This window comes from Ixodes scapularis, unplaced genomic scaffold (genome assembly GCF_016920785.2).
Source record: "Ixodes scapularis isolate PalLabHiFi unplaced genomic scaffold, ASM1692078v2 PGA_scaffold11__112_contigs__length_91849675, whole genome shotgun sequence".
In the NCBI taxonomy this organism is placed as follows: Eukaryota; Metazoa; Arthropoda; class Arachnida; order Ixodida; family Ixodidae; genus Ixodes; species Ixodes scapularis.
Window position 1 is genome coordinate 8,620,749 of NW_024609837.1, and position 18,542 is coordinate 8,639,290.

The 18,542-nt window shown below is 47.0% G+C and overlaps 1 protein-coding gene across 6 annotated transcripts in view; it reads left to right on the top strand.

Moving 5' to 3' along the window:
* Positions 1 to 18,542, top strand: part of LOC8053813 (TOX high mobility group box family member 4) — a 148,739-nt gene that overhangs the window by 126,067 nt on the left and 4,130 nt on the right. For 2 of the 6 annotated variants that reach the window (XM_029979436.4, XM_029979438.4), the window contains 8 exons: positions 65 to 187; positions 1,745 to 1,911; positions 4,516 to 4,738; positions 6,351 to 6,481; positions 10,715 to 10,931; positions 12,619 to 12,831; positions 15,147 to 15,260; positions 17,948 to 18,117. In XM_029979436.4, the coding sequence (XP_029835296.2) occupies positions 65 to 187; positions 1,745 to 1,911; positions 4,516 to 4,738; positions 6,351 to 6,481; positions 10,715 to 10,931; positions 12,619 to 12,831; positions 15,147 to 15,260; positions 17,948 to 18,117 (1,358 nt within the window). Of the gene's footprint in view, positions 1 to 64; positions 188 to 1,744; positions 1,912 to 4,515; positions 4,739 to 6,350; positions 6,482 to 10,714; positions 10,932 to 12,618; positions 12,832 to 15,146; positions 15,261 to 17,947; positions 18,118 to 18,542 lie in introns of those variants that run through there. The other 4 variants (XM_029979439.4, XM_029979437.4, XM_029979440.4 and 1 more) reach the window with 4 other exon arrangements.

Consider the following 18,542-nt stretch of genomic DNA (forward strand, 5'->3'; position numbering starts at 1 on the left):
ATTTGTACCTGTCCATCTTGTCTACAATGGATGCTCTTCTTCTTGGCCCTCTTCTCCCCCACAGACGTTTCACACGCCCAGCTTCGGCGACGAGGAGTTCGAGATCCCGCCCATCAACCTGCAAAACATGGGAGGTCCCACGGCTGCCGACGAGGCGGCCACGGCTGAAGCCGTCTACGCCTCGCAGGTGAGTCTTGACTCCTCGGCGACGCGGTCGTTCGTGTCGCCGCGTCCAGACGTCTCGTCCCGATTTGCCTCAAAATTGACGGAACACACCAACAAACATTGTTGAACGAGAAATCCAGATAGTAGACCGCAGACTGTAGTGGGTACGTCCTAGTTGGACCAGTCGTAGGCCTCTCTTTTGCCACGTCATCACGCTCCCGTGATAGCGTGGCAAAAGGGAGGCGGCTGATTGGTCCGGCGTAATCTAAGCTTAGTACCCGCGGCGTTGCGCCGCGCGCAAAGCGTGCGGCAACGGTCTCTCCGCACGCGGGTGCAAAGCAGTGAAGCGTGACGCGCGCGTGCCAGTGCTAAGCGGTGAAGCCCACCCCATTTTGCGTCCCTTTTACACTTTTGTTCGCGGCCCTAACAAGCACTCATCCCCCAGCTTGTCAAGGTTATCTCCAAATTTTCGGTGAGCGCTTGTTAAGTTGTCTTCTTACGAATTATTTAGTTTTTGAAGTTGTAACTGAATGTAGTAACTTAACCTTTCATTTAATCGCTTCACAGTTCGGTAGATGAACTACGAGTTACTCTAAAAATGTAATTACCGTAAAATCCCGTAAAAACGCACCCCCCCTCCCCCCGAAAGATCGCCCATCCCGTTTTTCCGTCTAAATATCCGTAGCGTAAAAATAACGATCCATCGCCCACCCCCGATTCCCGTCGTACATCACGCGACGGGAATCACATCGACCACGCGATTTACGGTTCCGGTACATGTGACAAGCAAGTTCGCGGCGGGCTCCCGCGCTTTTGTCCGTGATCTGCGCGCGCAATATCAGCTTCCGCGACATGCAAGTTCCCGCGTTTTTTGACTTGCGCTCGCGATATCGGTTCTCGTGGCACGCAAGTTTAGCCGGTTTCCTCGTGTTTATCGCAACAGGAAACGCGAATCTGCTACCTCCGTAGTCTGCGGTATCTTTTCCCCAATATAACACAGGTGTTTTTAGCGAACTCCCTCGTGTTTATCGCGTTGTGAAAAGCGAATGCGTGACCGTGATCTGCGGTATCGGCTCCCGTGTCACGTGGTTTCTGGCTGGTGCCCCTTGTGCTTATCAATAATATTTGATAAAGTTTTGCTGTCTCATCCTCAGTGATAGCCCACCTCATATTTTTCACCATCTGTGTCTTCTTGGGTGGGTGCCCTTACAGGAGTTTATGATTTTGCTGTAGGTTAGATACAGCTACTAATATTGCGGTGCAAATTATGATGTCCTTACTGATTATTGAAATTCTTTTAGTTAGTTACTTTGCAGCTCTCTTAATAAAGTACTAGTTACTCCTAAGGTGCAACTATATTACTGTTAGTGATATTGTGTTTAAGGGCCAACGGACAGGCACTGCTCTCTTCTAGGCGGAAACCCCTTCCTGGTGTCCTTCTTTCTATTCCACCTCATTCTCTTGGAGATAGAGGGCAAATCAAGGGGCACTTTCTTCTCTCTGCTTGCTTGTCAGCCTTCTAAATGGGAAGCATGTATCACAAGCTATGTCTGTCTCTTGTCTCTTTGCGCGTATGCAGCAGCTGGGCTCGATGGTGCAGCAGGCAGCCATGGGCCAGGCGATGGGGCAGGGTGGCATGATGGAGGCACCCATGGCCTACCCCGGACCCCAGGGGCCCCCTCCCCCGGACATGTACCACCAGCAGATGAGCATGCCGCCTCCGCCCCAGCCTATGCACATGCAGAGGTGAGGGACACTCCTTGTTACGGGCAACATAACATCAGCGGAAGATGCTTTGCCTTCAGCATGCTCTCATTGCCTTCTGATGGGTTTGCTTGTGTGTGTCCAATTGTGTTGTCAAGGCTAGAAAACTCCCGCTGTAGGCGGACCATCTACTGCTGACCTTACGTCGGACTGTAGCGGGCAATGTATTGGCAGGACTTTGTGCCGCCCGCTCTTAATTGAGATATTAAAACAGACGCTGAACTCCCGAACAGCATTTTTTTTATGTATGTGCCTTGATGGGACACACATGTCACAAAAAGAACTTTCTCTAAAGAGAGCCAACAGTTAGCACAATATTTGTATTGCGAGACTGTTTTGAGTGCTTCTGAAACAAGCCTATATTTCGAGGGTCAATGTCTTGAAATAGTAGCTTGCTTTGAAATTGCTGCTAACTCGAAAAGTGTTTCTTGCAATGTAAATATGTTTTTTCTTATGTAAATCTAGACATTGCTAACACTCTGTTTCTGCCCAAAGATAGCACTAGCAGTTAATACCAGATGCCAAAGTTTTAGAGCTTGCTGTTTTCCGACTCAAATGTTATAAGCAATTTTCAGAAATTTTCGGTGAGGCGATGGCAGCCCGCAGAGCCTCCGATTACACAGCGATAAATGCCTTCTGCTACCGGGAAAGAACCCCATTTCCAGATTGAAATTTCCGAGAATCGCTTATAACTTTTGAGTCGGACAACTGCGAGTTATCAAACTTTGGTATTCAGTCCAGACTGCTAGCTCTACAGTTGTTTGGAGATTGTGCCTTTGGCAATGCATTGTATATTTCTATGGTGAAAAAGCATTATACTTTTGTTTCCTGGACACCCTGGATGTGCATACTGGTACTGCCAACCAAGGTTAAAAAGAAATTGGCAGCTACTTTTATATCTAGTCCTATACGGCAAGAAATGCAATATCTGAGGGACAATCATTTAAATTTTTTTTTAACGACATTAAACAGTCATTTTGGCGAGTGAAGAAGACCCAAATTTTTCTCAATTTCTCTGGTAAACTTAGCGGGGAAATGGATGGCACATAATGACACAAATTTCTCTGCCATATTTAGCAGGGAAACAAACAAATTGCTGCATGGGCCCCGTGGAATAAAACGGCATGCCACCAATTTTCTCGCTAAATCTAGAGGGGAAACTGACTTGGTGCATAGGTCATTAGACACCAATTCCTTTGCTAAACCTAGTGGGGAAACTGAATTGGAATATGAGTCCCATAACGTTAAGACAAACACATGACATCAATTTTCCTAGCAGGCGAACTGAATTGGTTTATAGGTCACATGACATAAGGTTTTTCGCTAAATCTAGCATAAAGACTAAATTGGTTACAGGCCATGTGACATCAATTTCCCTGCTAAATTTAGTGGGAAATGCATGAACAGACAGGCGGACACAATTTAGGGGTTGGACTTGGTTTTGGGGGGGGGGGGGGGGGGTTCCAGTGAAAAGCATTTTATGCTTTAAAGGGACACTGACAGCGTATTTATGCTCGCCAAGGTTTTAATTTGTACATGACATATGAGGGCCCGGCTACCCAAAACACAACTTTGTAATTTAATTTTTTTTTTTTTTTTTCATTTTGAAAATTGCCAATTAAGAACTGGCCGATTTGAGTCGTGCTCACTGTCTTTTTCGTGGTCACGTGCCCTTCAGACATGCACATACCAAATATAATTAAAGTCATGGGTCATCAAAAGCACACACTCAATATTAAATCTGGAAAAAATATGAAGTCCATTTTTTGTGACTTGTAAAAAGCTGCAAATATGTTGATTGAAAAAAAAAAAAAAAAAAAAGTTACACAGAGTGTTGGTAGCACATGTACTGCGCAGTTCTAAACATGGCGTCGTATCGCTAGCGTCGTGGGCTGGGCGGCTAAACGAAGCAGACTAAGCGATGGCGGCAGACGACGGGCGTGGGACCTCTACTTCAGAACTGTCATTCTCGGTACCGGTGAATCTGTCTAGCTTCGAAAGAGAAATTTTTTACCGATAAAAACACTTAAGCTATTCTGTACGACACACCCAACCACAAAGCTGATTCGCACGAAGACGTCGCCCAGTCGTCGCCCCTTCTCCTGGCTGAAGACATTGCTCGTCTTACGAACACGATACGGTATAAGAGCTTGAAAAACATGCAAACGTCAAGCACGCGCATTTTTCGTCTGCTTTGCACAACCTAAAAAACAAAAGGAAAAATAAAAATGTGGTCGGGTGTAGTCACATGATTTTCGGCAACTCTATCATACTCTACATTTTTCCCTCCTCCACAGGCCACATGTTGCAGTCATTAACTCGATGCTCACGTTTCGGTTTTGAGCAGTTTCATTTTTTTACTTTCTTAAAAATATATGTGACTCTGTAGCAAGATACTGACTGGGTAGTCTTCTGGCACCATATTGAATCGCCTGGCAAAAAAAAATTACAAAAATTTCTAGTGGTTGCCAGTGTTTCTTAAGGAAGTCTCTAGCTTTGTCTCCAAGATTTGGGACACAGCCAACGTGATTCATCTCTGGAACGCGAACCTCAAATATGCCGTTTCGCCCTTTGCCAACCTCGCAGCGTGTCCCCCTACGAGACGGCCGGGGGTCCTTACGGGGGTCAGTACCCGTCCCAGGCGGCCCAGAGTCGACTCATGGGGCCCCCCAGCATGATCCCGGGTGCCCCCTCCAATGGGATTCGGACAAACTCCAACGGGTCCGGTTCCCCTCCAGGGTCGAACCACACGTCCCCTGGTCAGGAGACCACGAGCGAGGACAGCGACGACAGCACGCCACTCTCGCAGGTGAGTTGCACCCCTGTTTGGTGTACCCTACGGTAGAGGCACGTAGCCGGGGGGGGGGGGGGGGGGGGGGGCCGGCCCATGGGGCCCGGGCTTCCCCCCCGAAATCTTCCATTTTGCTGGACCTCCTCCCCCTCATACAGCATTTTTACATGGATGGCCCCCCCCCCCCCCCGAAACAAAATCCTGGCTACGTGCCTGCTACGGTGTATAGATAACAGTGTCGACACTTCATTGACCGACGAAAAAGTCTTCAACACTTTCATTGCGACTACTATTGATTCCTGTAAAATACCGGGCAAGTGCCCACTCTAAATTTGAGATAATCGCGAAAAAATGGGGGTGGGCACCTCTCCGGTTATCAGTTTTACATGTAAATGTACTTTGCATATTTTCTCAGATCTTACGAATTTGGGAATGGGCATACGCGTGGTATTCTCCGGTAATAGGGATATGCTTTTACAGGAACCGTTTTATATGTAGGGAAGAGTGGACCAGGCCAGGCAAGATCCGACCCCACCCCCGTCACACTGATGTTTTTGCTCTTTGTTTTTGTTTTTCTTGGAACTATTGAAGAGTGGGATAGGTAGCCTAAGGGTGTGTTCTTGACAAATTGTGTTTGGTAGATGGTTTCTGAGCTTGTATTTGGTAGATAGCACTTTTATTTTTGATCTCTGTTTGATTGATACTGTTTTCCATTTGTTTGATAGAAACTGCCTATTACGTTCAAGTTATTTTCAACAATTAATTTTAGAATTCCAGTTTGATTCATAAAGCCTATTTATACTTGTATCTCGTAAATAATGCGTTTGGTTATATTCCATTTATATTTAATTATTTTTTTTTTTTTTTTAAATCCCACCCTCTGCAATGAGGGCTTTTACGTAAATAAATAAATAATACTGCAAGTAGTCCTACTATAATGCTTTATACGTAAAGGGACACTGACAGGGTATTTATGCTCGCCAAGGTTTTTATTTCCACATGACATATGAGAGCCCAACTACCCGCAACAGAATTTGTGGCTCAAAATTCGGTTTCTTTCCGCTCGAAAACCGCCGATCAAGAACTGGCCGGTCTGAGTCACACTCACTATCTTCTCTGTGGTGACGAGGCGTTTTTTTATGGTTTAGACACAACCACCAAATATAATCGATGTGGTGGGTCATCGAAGGCACACACACAATATTAAAAATAGAAAAGAAATATTATCCCCATTTTTTGTGCTTGCTGCAAATACGTTGACTGGAGAAAAAAAACAGTTGCACAGCCACGTGACTTCCGCCAACTCTCTCCTCCTCTTTTATTAATCGGTCGCCATCCTTAAAAACGTGTACAATAAAAAACATGTGCTGCCATCTCTGAGCAGCACTGCAAACTACGCTCTGAATGAACCTGGGTCGTCCAAAACAGCCAAGGGGCGAGGTGGGGTGCGCAGACGAACTACACTGGTCCTAAACGGTTAAGGGGTTAATGTGGGACAGCCTCTTGCTTTCGTTACAGTGATCTACTTTTGTCGTGAGCTGCAGCGCATGATTTCATGCATGCTCTTTGCGATGAAACAAATCAATTTGTGGGATGATAAGTTGAGGGTTTTGTTTGTTTCTTCTTGCAGTTGGTGGGTGGCGTCAAGAGGCCCTCTCCAGAGCCGCTAATGGACAACGGCATTGGCGGCAATGGCAAGGCGGTCAAGAAGCCTAAGGTTCCCAAGAAGAAGAAGAAGCGTGATCCAAATGAACCTCAGAAGTGAGTCCGCCTTCACACGTGCGCTGAGACTGCAGTTTGGCAGTGTTTCCGAACCGTTGACTTTTTACTTAAAATTTGGTCGTAATCAACGTAATCGTCATCGCCACGAGGTCCATCGCAATCTACATTGTTCCTTGTAGCTCCCGGAAATAGCCAGCTGTCTCCCTAATGTTGTATAGCAACAAAAACCGAAATCATAAACTAAAAACAACCAAAACACAACACTATAATTTAAGGGAGCCTTTCAGGAATGAAATATCAATATCTTAAAAGTTAATGGCTCTAAAAACACCTCCCTGAAAAGAAAAAAAACAAAAAAACTTAGAATCCTTATTTTTGTTTCATGGAAAATCAACCTGCAGAGCTTGTCATCTTTCAGTTAAACCAGTGACCACCCCTCAGATTGGGGCACCACATTTTTCGTGTGTGAGTTCTGCGTTGGCATATACATTATGGAAATTGTTTCTGCTTGGAAACGACTTGACATTTTTCAGCGTTTATATCAGAAGTAGTGTTCAAGTTCTGTCGGGAAAACAGAAGCGCAGAACTAGTTGACCACTCCTGCAGATATAGGAAACGTTCTAACGAGTGAGAAGTAGCACTAAACTGTTTAACCGTGACTACCGCATGAAAGAAAAATAAATGAAGACGCACATCCATATCTACAATTTAGAAGCCAGCGTTGCTTTTCCGCGCGAGTGACAGAAACACTTGTGAACATAGTATTTTATTAATACGAGTTAATCCACACTTGAACGCGACTGAAAAGTAGTAGACAAAAAGCAACCAAACGGCAGCTGTTTTGCCTAACTGTGAGTCAAGTTGCAAGCGCTAGGTGACGAGTGTTTTCTTAGTTTAAAACCTGCAAGTTTATAGGCTGTAGCCATCCACTAGGAAAACTGCTATCAGTGTTGTTTATTGTTTTAATACCATGTCTTCTGGGAAAGACGTCATATACACAAAGCAAACCTGAAACATTAGTCAGTGATGACAGATGAGTAATGGAGGAGTTCAATCGTTAGTAATGATGGCCGTTGATGGGTTTTGAACTAGCGGACGCTAAACATCATAATTTATCGCCAAACGCTGCAAGCACAAACCGTGCCGGCGCTCTCAGGCATGCACATTATGCCTTTTCATATGTCATCTTTATTCAACCAAAGCAATGCAAATATGCGATGATATTAAATGGCTTTGTGACATAAGCGGGAGTGACTATAAGTGGACACCTGTTATAGGCAATGCTCGCTGATTGATGGACAGCTGCGAACATTCCGACAGGCATACCTCTCTCCACCACGAGGCGAGCTTACAGCATTCCGTTTTTATTTATGTCCGCACTCTTTCGAAATTACTTGTCTCGCGAGTTGAGTGGGTTGCTAGGAGCGGAGAGTTATTTCCGCAAAAACCTCATTTTTTAAGCGTGATGCATGGGCATATAAAGTTATTTTATTTTTATCCCTGCTAGTGTAAATCACTACTGTGAATGGGCAAGGTTAAAAAAAAAAGTCTCTGAAGCTGGGGTACCAGTAGCCAGCTCGTTTCTGATGACAGTTTTTGTTAGGGCTGCTGTTCTGACTCTGTATTATGCTTTGTCTTTCTGAAGTGAATATAGTACTGCAAATAAAGGTAAGTGAATTAATAGAAGGGAGATAAATTCACGGACCTTAAAGAAGGGAAATAGGCAGTCCCGTTTTCCAGGTGCATTTTTTGTCCCAAGCTTTTTTAATTTTGGGACTTGAATGCCAGTTCCGCCTCTGGGTCCCTAGGTACCTATGATCTCCCTAGAGTATCCACAACTAAGTAAAACATTTTTTGTAGCTTATATGTACAATCTTAAACAATATATTTATACAGAGTGTTTTAGCAAACACTGGCCAAAATATTTCTATGAGTATACTCTATGCATTGCACAAGGGAAAATTGAGGCCATTTTGACTACTGCCATGAGGTCAGTTTTGTGATGTACATCCAGATAATGAAGTTTTTCATTAGTTTTGCCTACCATATTTTCTGGTGTGTAAGTCACGGTTTTTTAGAGTGCAGCTCTTAGGCACTCGTTTCCGGCTTGAGTGGCGTCGCCGTCGGTGGATTATGGGTAAGTTTCCCCACTAAATGTAGCGGAAAAATTTCCCCGCTAAACCTAGCGCAAAAATTTCCCCGCTAAATCTAGCGGAAAAATTTCCCCGCTAAATCTAGCGGAAAAGTTTCCCCGCTAAATCTAGCAGAAAAATTTCCCCGCTAGATTTAGCGGAAAAATTTCCCTGTTAAATTTAGCGCTAAAATTTCTGGGGAGGGTTTCGTGACTCCCCCCCCCCTGAGGTGACGTGACCCCCACAAGGTGACGTGACCCCCACGAGGTGACGTGACCCCCACGAGGTGACGTAACCCCCCGAGGTGACGTGGCACCCCTCAGGTCACGTGACCCCCCTCCCCAAGGTCACGTGGGGGGGGCACGTGACCCCCCCGAGACCACGTGACCCTTAGTACCCTTCCCTCCTCCTCCTCAAGAGCTACGCTCTAATTCAGCGTTACAGGGAGTTGTAAACGGCTTCGACTTTTTTTGAAACATTTTTCTTGGTGTGTCTCATACAGCAATGCAACTTATATGTGTTTTATTAATTATTTTATATTCACGGAGTGATGCAATATTTTTATGCACTGCGTGCCATCTTTTGCGGAGCACCATACCTATGCAGCCATAGGTGGTGTTGCTTCTCCGGGAGCACTGCTGTCGCTGCACTTTTCTACACATTTCATAACTGACTCGGAAAGCGAGAAATTTTACGGTTTCCCCGAAGAGGCTCAAACTGGATATGCAAGGCAGTGAGAATAAAGCTTTTACAGCATGTGATCGACATTGCCTAATTTCAACCATGGTTCCGTATTCTTTTGCTTCATTCAGACCAGTAACACTGAAAGATAACTGGTTGGTATACACGCACTGCAGAAAATCTTTTTGTGTCTTTCTTTCTTTCTTTCTGCCGTGCTCAAACGGTATTGCAACATGTAAAAGGAAGGATTGCGGCTAGCTTATCTTAACAGCACTGAAAGAAATGTGTCAAGATTCATCTGTCTGCCTGCGCGTCGATGCTCGCGTCTTCTCCGTGACTTGGCCTAGGCTAGGCCTAGTGGTCCAAAACCTGGTTCACGAGTGTATAGAACATTAAACTTTCGTTGAGTGTACGCTCGAATAAAGCAGACTACCTTCTCATTTTGTATGCTTTACGTCCTTTACTGCGAAACACTCGATTGCCCCCGCCAGACCGTGCCGCAAGCTTTGGGCATATTTCTCGCAAGTCGAAAGAAGCTGTTGCGCGTCAAACAGTACGTGTGAACTAGCCGATTGTGCGAAACTCGAATCCTCCAATATTGCATTACCAATGCGCGTAAAACAAAAAATTCACCGCGTGAACCGTGCCAAGAAGGGCGACTTTTACGAGGTGCGACTTATATACCAACATTTCTGCGAAAACGGCTCAATCGGAAGTGTGTCTGATAGAAGTTTGCGATTGATAGTCCGGAAAATGCGTAATTTAACTTTTAGTGTATGAAAACGAAAGTATGGTTATTAATAAAATAATTTTTTAGGAAGATTTACAGCATATGCAGCGTTTTATGGTATCCCTCCCCCCAAAAAAATTCAATTCGGCCGCTCCACGAACATTCAGTTTGCTATCAGCCCACATTTCAGCAGCAGCATTCTTGTGGCCAAAGTGGCAACAAACAACGATCCCCTCCATTGTAATTAGTGGGGAGACGATATATGGTGCATATGTTAGCATGCAGTTAAGTCATTCACGGCTTAGCCAATTATTGCCTTAGGCATAGGAGCAGTTATGAACTTGATCCCTTCTCCTGGCACTGTTAAGCCTGTCACACACACACCAGAACACTATACCATAGCACTATTAGTCAGCACTAGGTGTAACCCTTGCTAATACAGTGCTGGCTTTGTAATAATGTTGATACAGTGCTGATGCAGCACTGCATCAGTGTTGTTCATTGTGTTGGTTTAGTGCTGCATTGTATATGTGAACTGGTCTTTATTTACCACTATGCTTTCCCTATTTCTCATATCACTTAGAGGTGCACTTGTCAAACATATCCTTTTCCCCCAATCAAGTGGTGTAATACTAATTGCTGTAGACACACTCGTTAAACATATCCTCTTGCTCTAATTAAGTCTCATATGGTTATTAATTGCCTGCGCACTGACTCTTTGTTCTCCAGGCCGGTGTCGGCGTACGCGCTGTTCTTCCGAGACACCCAGGCGGCCATCAAGGGCCAGAACCCCAACGCGAGCTTCGGTGAGGTCTCCAAGATTGTGGCCTCGATGTGGGACGGTCTTGAGGCAGACCACAAGAATGTCTACAAGAAGAAGACGGAAGCGGCCAAGAAGGATTACCTCAAGGCACTTGCGGCCTACAGGGCTAGCCTTGTTTCGAGGGTGAGTGTCTCTGACTTTGCTTTTAGCAGCTGCACCCTAGAACTGATGTCATAAACTGTTTAGTGATTACACTCTTGGAGGATGAAGTGGTACATGCTGTAAAATACTGTGGAAGTGCCCATTTCATTCAAGCACCCACTATTAACATTTCCCAAACTTGGGAATTCTGCAAATTATACATTAAGCACCTAATTAGACTGAACATGCGCCCGTGTCTAGGTTAACCCGATTTTCAGTGAAAGTGGGGTGGGCTCTCTCCCGGTATTTTACAGTAGGTCTTTTAGAAGACTAGCTGGTTACACTAGTAGTAGAAGACTATAAGCATAGATTGCACTGGCAGATGGCTAGCTGTGTAGGACACTAGTGGGGAAGTGTACAACACTATAGTGGCCTAGTTACACTCAGTGGTGTCACTACAACAACCGGGGCGGCCGTGACACCCCCCCCCCCTCTTGGCTCTCGTGGCCCGCCGCGACACCGCCCTTCCCCCCTTTCACTGCCCAGCTGCAGCCCTCTGAGCGCTGCACCTTTGGCAGTCTGCCCCCCCCCCCCCCCTCCTGACTAGTGATGTTACTGATTACACTGGCAGAGGACTAGCTGTTTGCACTTGCAGAAGACTGATTGTAGAACATGTGGCTTGGGCTACACTTGTGGTAGACTAGGTTAGTCTAATGGCTCAAGACTAAATGGTTGTAAAAGGCTAAGTGGCTACGCCAGTGGAAGAAGTGAATAATGGTAGAAGTCTGCTGTTGTCTCGGGTAGATTTCTATATGGTGTCCGTATACCTTCAGCTACATGTTATGATTGCTTGTAGGTTTTTAGAATTCATTGCACATGCAGCGTGAGCACACGAAGACAACTTTGGCAGTGGCCAGGATACATTGCAGCTTTGTGTAGAAAGGGCCTAATATTTCCCAAGAGCTGAGCCATATATAGAGAGAAGTAGGTCAATTAGAGGAGCAAGGGTGTGACCACGGTGGCGGCAGTGCCGCCTCCAGAGACACATATTCTCCTCGTGGTCACTGTGCAAAGCAGATGTAATCTACACATTAGAATATTTTCGTATATTATTGAAAATTTTCTGGGGGTGGAGTAAACACTTATTAGCCAACATCACTTCGTCAACTAAGTTGAGGAACTGCCCACAGATGATGCCTGCTTTTGTACGAACCCTTCTCCTTCTTTTCACCAGCTCGACACTTATTACTCGAGCCGTCATACTTTTGCACCTGTGGCAGCAGATGCACCGCAGTGTGCAAAAAGATTGGCACTTTAAATGATAAGTGTCAAGCTGTGGGTGGGGAGTTCACCTGACATTCCCTAGATGGTAAGGCCATAGTGCTAGATTTTTTGTATCATCTACAGAAGGCCAGCGTAGGGCAGAGATCGAACACAAATGCTGAGTCAGCATTCGGCCGAGGCTCGTGCTCTCACCGATTGAACACCAGTCCCAGGCGAACACTGACACAGCACTCGTAGGTGACAAAAAAAGTCCAGTGCCATGACCTTGTCAGAAAGCAGGCGTCAACCAAGCCCGCACTCGGACAATGGCAGTTCCTCGGTTCCATCCCGTCCGCCCCAGTGAACGGGTGTGACTCTCTCTGTGTACGGCTCTGTGTCGGGATAGGGTGGGTGAGCGTTTTGGAGTGCGGCAGTGTGCATGGAGTGTGGTGCCTTGTGGCGGCAGGCGGCTGCGGAGCACTCGGACACTCTGTACGGGGCATCGCCCGTGACGGCCGGGTCACCGCCGCAGGGGAGCCTCTCGCCCCTGCAGAAGAAGAGCCCCCTGCTCACCTCTCTCATGGAGGGCGGCTCGCCGCACCACCACCCCCAGCAGTACATGGCCATGAGCCCGCCTCAGGGCATGCTGGGCTCGCAGCAGCCCCTCTGGGCCAACATGGTGGGTGCACGACTCCTCTCAAAATGTTCGGACGACGCGGGTTCGGTCCATCAATCTTGCGTCGTACGTTCAATGGCATTCTGTGCCACTTTAGTCTGTTGCAGGTTAAAGGCCGACGACTAGCCAGAAAGGAGAAAACTCTCTCTCGATTCCTCTTTTCTATTCGAAATAATAAAGAGACCCTCCTCCTTTTTGCGGGGCATAGTTTGGAGACCCGCTCCTGCGAAAGAGGAGAAGAAAGAAGTGCGAGAAGGAAGGGAGAAAAGGAAGCTGGGAACCGGTTTTCTGTCCGGCAGCAGACGATTCTTTAGGCCTGCCTTTAAGGAAAGCAGGACAGCTCCTTCCACAAGGTCCTCTGCTTTTCCGCTTAGCAGGGCGAATGCTATTGAGGAGGCTAGTGGAAAGGAGAGAAATCCACTAATCATGCCGAGCAGAGAGCTTTATAGGAGGTGCTTCTCTAGCCATTTCAAACCTGCAACAGACCGTAGAGCGGCTTGGATTGTGGTTAGCGTTCCGTGTTTTAGATGCATATCGAGGAACCCCGAAAAGTACCCTAATATCTCGAGAGATAGCCCACCTAAGATTGAAAGCAAATCGGACTAGAAAACCAAAGGGCCGTGTGTTCGAATCCCGCCTCCGCCTAAAATTCTTCAAATTTTTTCTTTAAGGCAAATGAATTATTTTATAAAGTGAAATTATATGAGACATGTGGGAACCTTTACTTCGCATTACATGTAATGTTTTGATCATTCCTCATGTTGCATCATGTTTCATGTGAGAGTTGCTGGATGTTTGAAATTCTCACGCGAATTCATGTGGATGTGACGTCATGACCTTAATGACCAATCAGGATTTTCCGTCCCATGCCACCAACGCCTGCTTTTCTGCGACAGGAGCTATCGCTATCGCTTTAATGAAGAGTAAGCTAACTCTTGGTGTGCGATAAAATGAAGTTTAAAAGTGCTAGTGTTAGATTTTGTGACCTGCGATACTTTTGATTGCAGGGAACCAAATGAACCAAATTTGACCGTTGTTCCCAGTCAGCAATGTTCACTTTGCACCACCTTTTCTACCGAGGTCACCGCTGGCCAGGGCCTTGCAATTACCATATTTTCCAGACTATGCGGAGCGCAAGTTCGTCTGCTTCTTTTGCAAGGGTTGTGGTGACGTCAGAATGCCAAGCTCCGATTGGTTTTGAATGAAGGATAAAGGCCCGTTCACACTCTTGCGACCGAGTACGACTGAGAGAGACGAGATCTCTTAAAACTTCTTAAATGTTTTTAGAATGAGGGAACACACTGGCATTGTGGCGCCATCTATGCGGTGACCCTGGAACTGCTTTTCACAAGAGCGAAGGTTTTGCGGGATTTCCGAGGTCAAATGTGCGTAATACCCATAGAAAGGCTCGTTTATAACATTGACAAAAGTTTTTCGAGCCAAGAAAAAAAGGATAATGCGCAAGAAATAAAAAAAAAAATATGCCAGACCGCCGAGTTTACACTGCTTCCCAATAGATGGCGCCAGTGTGTTCTCTGGTTTAAGAAGTTTTAAGGAACCCAGGTTTAAGAGGTCGCATGAGTGTAAACGGCCATTAAGGAGTAGACCTTAGGGAAGCTTGCTTTGAGGTCTACCCTCTATCTTTCAGTCAGAACCAACCAGAGCTCGATGCCTTTTTGACGTCACATCGTCTCCTGCGCAAGAAGCAGTCGACTTGCCCTCCGCATACATGTTTAAAATATTACATTTTACCCGATGCTATCTACAGGTGCAGACTATAGTACAAGGATGTGCTTTTTGCTAGATTGTTCACTCTAACATGACGTGAAGGATTTTATGAATAACATAGTATATTTCAATGTTAATTTATGTGTGATAAAAGCTTCTGCTAGCTAATACAGCACGCGTTTGTCAAGTATGATCATTTTTTACGTTTGGACTAGCACTAAATGCAGACCCTGCTTGGCGTATGGACTTCGTGCACTGGGTGCCGACTATCTGAGCAAAAAGTTTTATTTTTGACACCAGGTTTGCTCCTGCAGACTATGCACCGGGTGCGAACTATAATCCGGAATATATATGGTACTAGAAGTGGGCTATCTTTTGGTGTTTCTGAAAAAAAATGCAAATCATGCCAAAAAGTATGGGTAGGTTATCTTTTGGCAATTGGGCACCTCTCGGGACGTTGAGGTAATCTTTTGAGCCGGTTTGATCAAAATCGGGGAAAACCGAAAAACTCGAATGGAATATAGTAAACTTCGACATTTGTGGACTGTAACACAAATCCTTGTTCCGACGATGCTGGTGTTGTGTTCCAGCACCCGATGGCGCAGAGCGCACCAATGATGCAGCAGCATTCGTCGCCGCAGCAGATGATGATGCACTCTCCCCCGGTTACCACTTCTTCATACACGGCTGACCTCATGTCCGCAGTGAGTAGCCTCTTCCACTATGCAGCTGCAACGGTATTTTTCTCTGTGTGACCTTAGCATGCGGGAAGGTTCCAGCCAACCAGAGATATCTGCGGGATATACACAGGACAGCTTTTCGAACATGACTGGTTCGTGGGGTATCTCTCCGATTTCTGTCAAACGCACCAGCTGCACGTCTTTGCTGAAACAGGGTTTAAAGAACAATGGCAATCAAACGAAGCTAGAGGTTCTCTGTACTCGGCGACAGGTTAAAGTGCGGGATAAGCTCCTCTAACAAAGTCCTCTGCACTTCCCCTTTTAGCAGAATAAAAGTTGGAGAGGAGGCAAACACCTCCCCACCTCTTCTCCGATGTTTACTCTGCTAAAGTAGGAGGAGTTTGTCCTGTGTGCTTATAATCTGTCACCGACCACAGAGTGTTCCTCATGCAAGGATTGTACTCTGGCCCCAAAAAGACAGTTTAAATCACCCATTAAACGAACTTCATCTAGATACGAAAAAGCTTTGTGCACTGAATTCACCGTGTCGCCTGCCTCTATCGGCCGTGGTGCACAGATTGGATGCGAGCGCTGCTTCAGCATTTTGCTGAGCAGCAAAATGCTGCTCAGCATTTTGCTGAGCAGCATTTTGCTGAGCATTTTGTTCGATCGGTGCTTCAACGATTTAACATGAGACAAGTGCTGTAACGGCACTTGTGTCCAATCCGTAAGCTGCAGTTGACTGAGTTAGGGTTAGCACCGACTCAAACTTTGTGGGGATGTCTTGACTTTTCATTAAGCGTCCTGAGACCCTCATCGGGACAGCTAGCTATATGTCCCAGATTTGGTCGGGACTGTCGGGAGCTGTTGGGACAGCTATATGTCCCAGATTTGGTCTAGCCGTCCAGTTAAAAATTTTTATGTGATAATGCACGCCCAACAATGAGCATCACGCTGCGAAGCACAGATTGCATGAAGCAATGCTGCAGTGGCTGGCATTGGCTGTGAGAGGCTTTAGCCACTTTAGCATGCAAGCCATTGCAAGCCGAAAATCGGGGCAACACTGGTACACGCCTGTTATTATCATTATTGTTTGTCCCAACTTCCTTTATTGAAGAGTTGTTAACCGAAGTGGGCAGCATAGTAAATTCAATGCGCATGCTATGCTGACTACGAGGTTGACTTAATGGTGCATTGACTTGGCTACAATTTACTACAGATGTGTTTGGGTAATGCATTTATCACTTGAAAACAGAAACTATGAGTTCCATGTCCTGTGGACAAATGTGCAGCTAAAAGCCTTTTCTTTCACAGAAACCATAGCATTGTGGGTTATTGTGGCATTTTGTTTGACAGAAAAGTAAGGGGAAGGAAAAAAAATTTAATTGGCTTACCATTTTCTTTTTGGTCTTTCTAAAATAAAGGTTGCAGTGACCTACCATGTCGTTCGATTGTTTCATGCAAGTAAACTTCCCGTATAGAAAACAAAAAGATTTTTCTTCACGATTTTTCACTTAGCTGGCAAATTCATTGTTCAATATTTTTACTAAAAGAGTGCACTATCTGACTATACCTTTGTGCCAAATTACATCTCAATCTGTTAAGAAGCCGAAATATGTGGCCCCTTTAAAGGGCTGACGCGCCGCCGGGCCCACCCGTAGGCGGTGTTGGCCAAACAGACCAGAGGCGCGTCTCTCCAACACCTCCCAGGTGGCAAAGCCACGGTGGGTATCATTCTATAATACCTGCCAAAGGCCAGCGTGGGGCATAGATTGGGCACGAGTGCCGAGTAACCGTTCGGCCGGCACTCGTGTTCAGCCAGTGAGAACACGACGTCCTGGCCTTTGCCCGCACCGGCCCGCAGTAGGTGGGGACATAGAACGTTCTGCATCACGGCCTCGATGAGCCACTCCGTAAACGATGCTTCTTCCGAGTAACGACGTTTCGGCCATCCTGTTGCAAGGAAGCATTGTTGCCAGTTGCCTGAAGCTTTATCTGAAATCCCAGGAAACACTTCTCCATCCTCCAGAAATGTTAAGACGGAGCAAGAACTCTTCGTCCGAGCTACCTGGCACTGCACCTATACTCTGTTCACCCTAAGTTGACAGTGCGGTAGGGGCTACTCGCTTGCCGGACCAACCAACCACCTCCCTTTCGTCGCCCGACCTCGCTCTTCGTGCGTGGGTACTGGCAGAAGTGGGATTGTGCGGTGACGGATAGACGTACGACTTGTCCGGTGAGCATGTGGCTCCCATCGCACCGTCAACTTAAGGGCGAACAGAGTATGAAGCGCGAGGAATTGCATTTTCGAATCGTAACTATCGTCAGTTGCGCCTGCTTCGCGCTAAACCACGATGTGGCGGTGGAACAAGACGGTCAAGGAACAGAGTGTTCATACTCGACGTCTTACCGAGAGGCTCTCAGCCTTGCTACCTGGGAGGTGTTGGTCTCTCCGACAAGAGGGAGAGAGACTAAAGTCAGTGACGGGACGAGAGCGACGGAGTGCCCCCTTTAAATGCCTAACCGCCGACGCACTCTCGTTGGCTTTCGCCATACTTGGCTGCACGTTCGTGCCAGAGGCTCGCGAGACGCTGGAGCATCGTCGGAGGCAGGACGAGCAAAGCTCCTCCCCGTTGTTCTCGTCCCGTCAAGGCGGGGGCAGAGTAGCGCTGCGGTGTGTTGTGTGTAGCGGGCGGCTTGCGCACCTGCAGCCGGCCCCCTCCATGTCCAGCCCAGCTTCCAGTGGTGGACCAACGAGGGCTGGGGCGGCCTTCCCGCCTCCGCAGCTGTGCACCCGCACCGGCTGTCCCAACCCAGCCATTGAGTCCCACGACTGGGACCAGGAGTACTGCAGCAGCGAGTGCGTCGTCTCCCACTGCAGGTGAGCACGCTGTCTTCCGTCGTGCTGCTCCGACGTGTTCCCGATCGGTCATTGACCACCTTCTAGAAAGGGGTTCCTCGATGTTTGCCCGTCGACGCCGTAAAGGCGTCGCGTCGTCCTCGGTGACAATGGACGTGGCAGACGCCCTTCTGCCTGGGGTCTCTCTCCGGCTTGAAAATCCGCGGAAACTTCGGGGCCGGGAGTTGGGATGCCGCGACGACGGCGACGCCCGCAATCTGTTGCGCCTTTTAACGCGGCGGCGTCAGGGAGCTCGCATCACAGAAAATCTACATCGGTGGCGTGACGAGAAAAGCCGGCGTTGGTGGCGTGCCACAAAAATCCGATTGGTCGATAGGGTCGTGACCTCGCGCGGGAATTTTGAACGACCCGCAATGTTCGCGTGAAACATGACATCACGCGCAGAA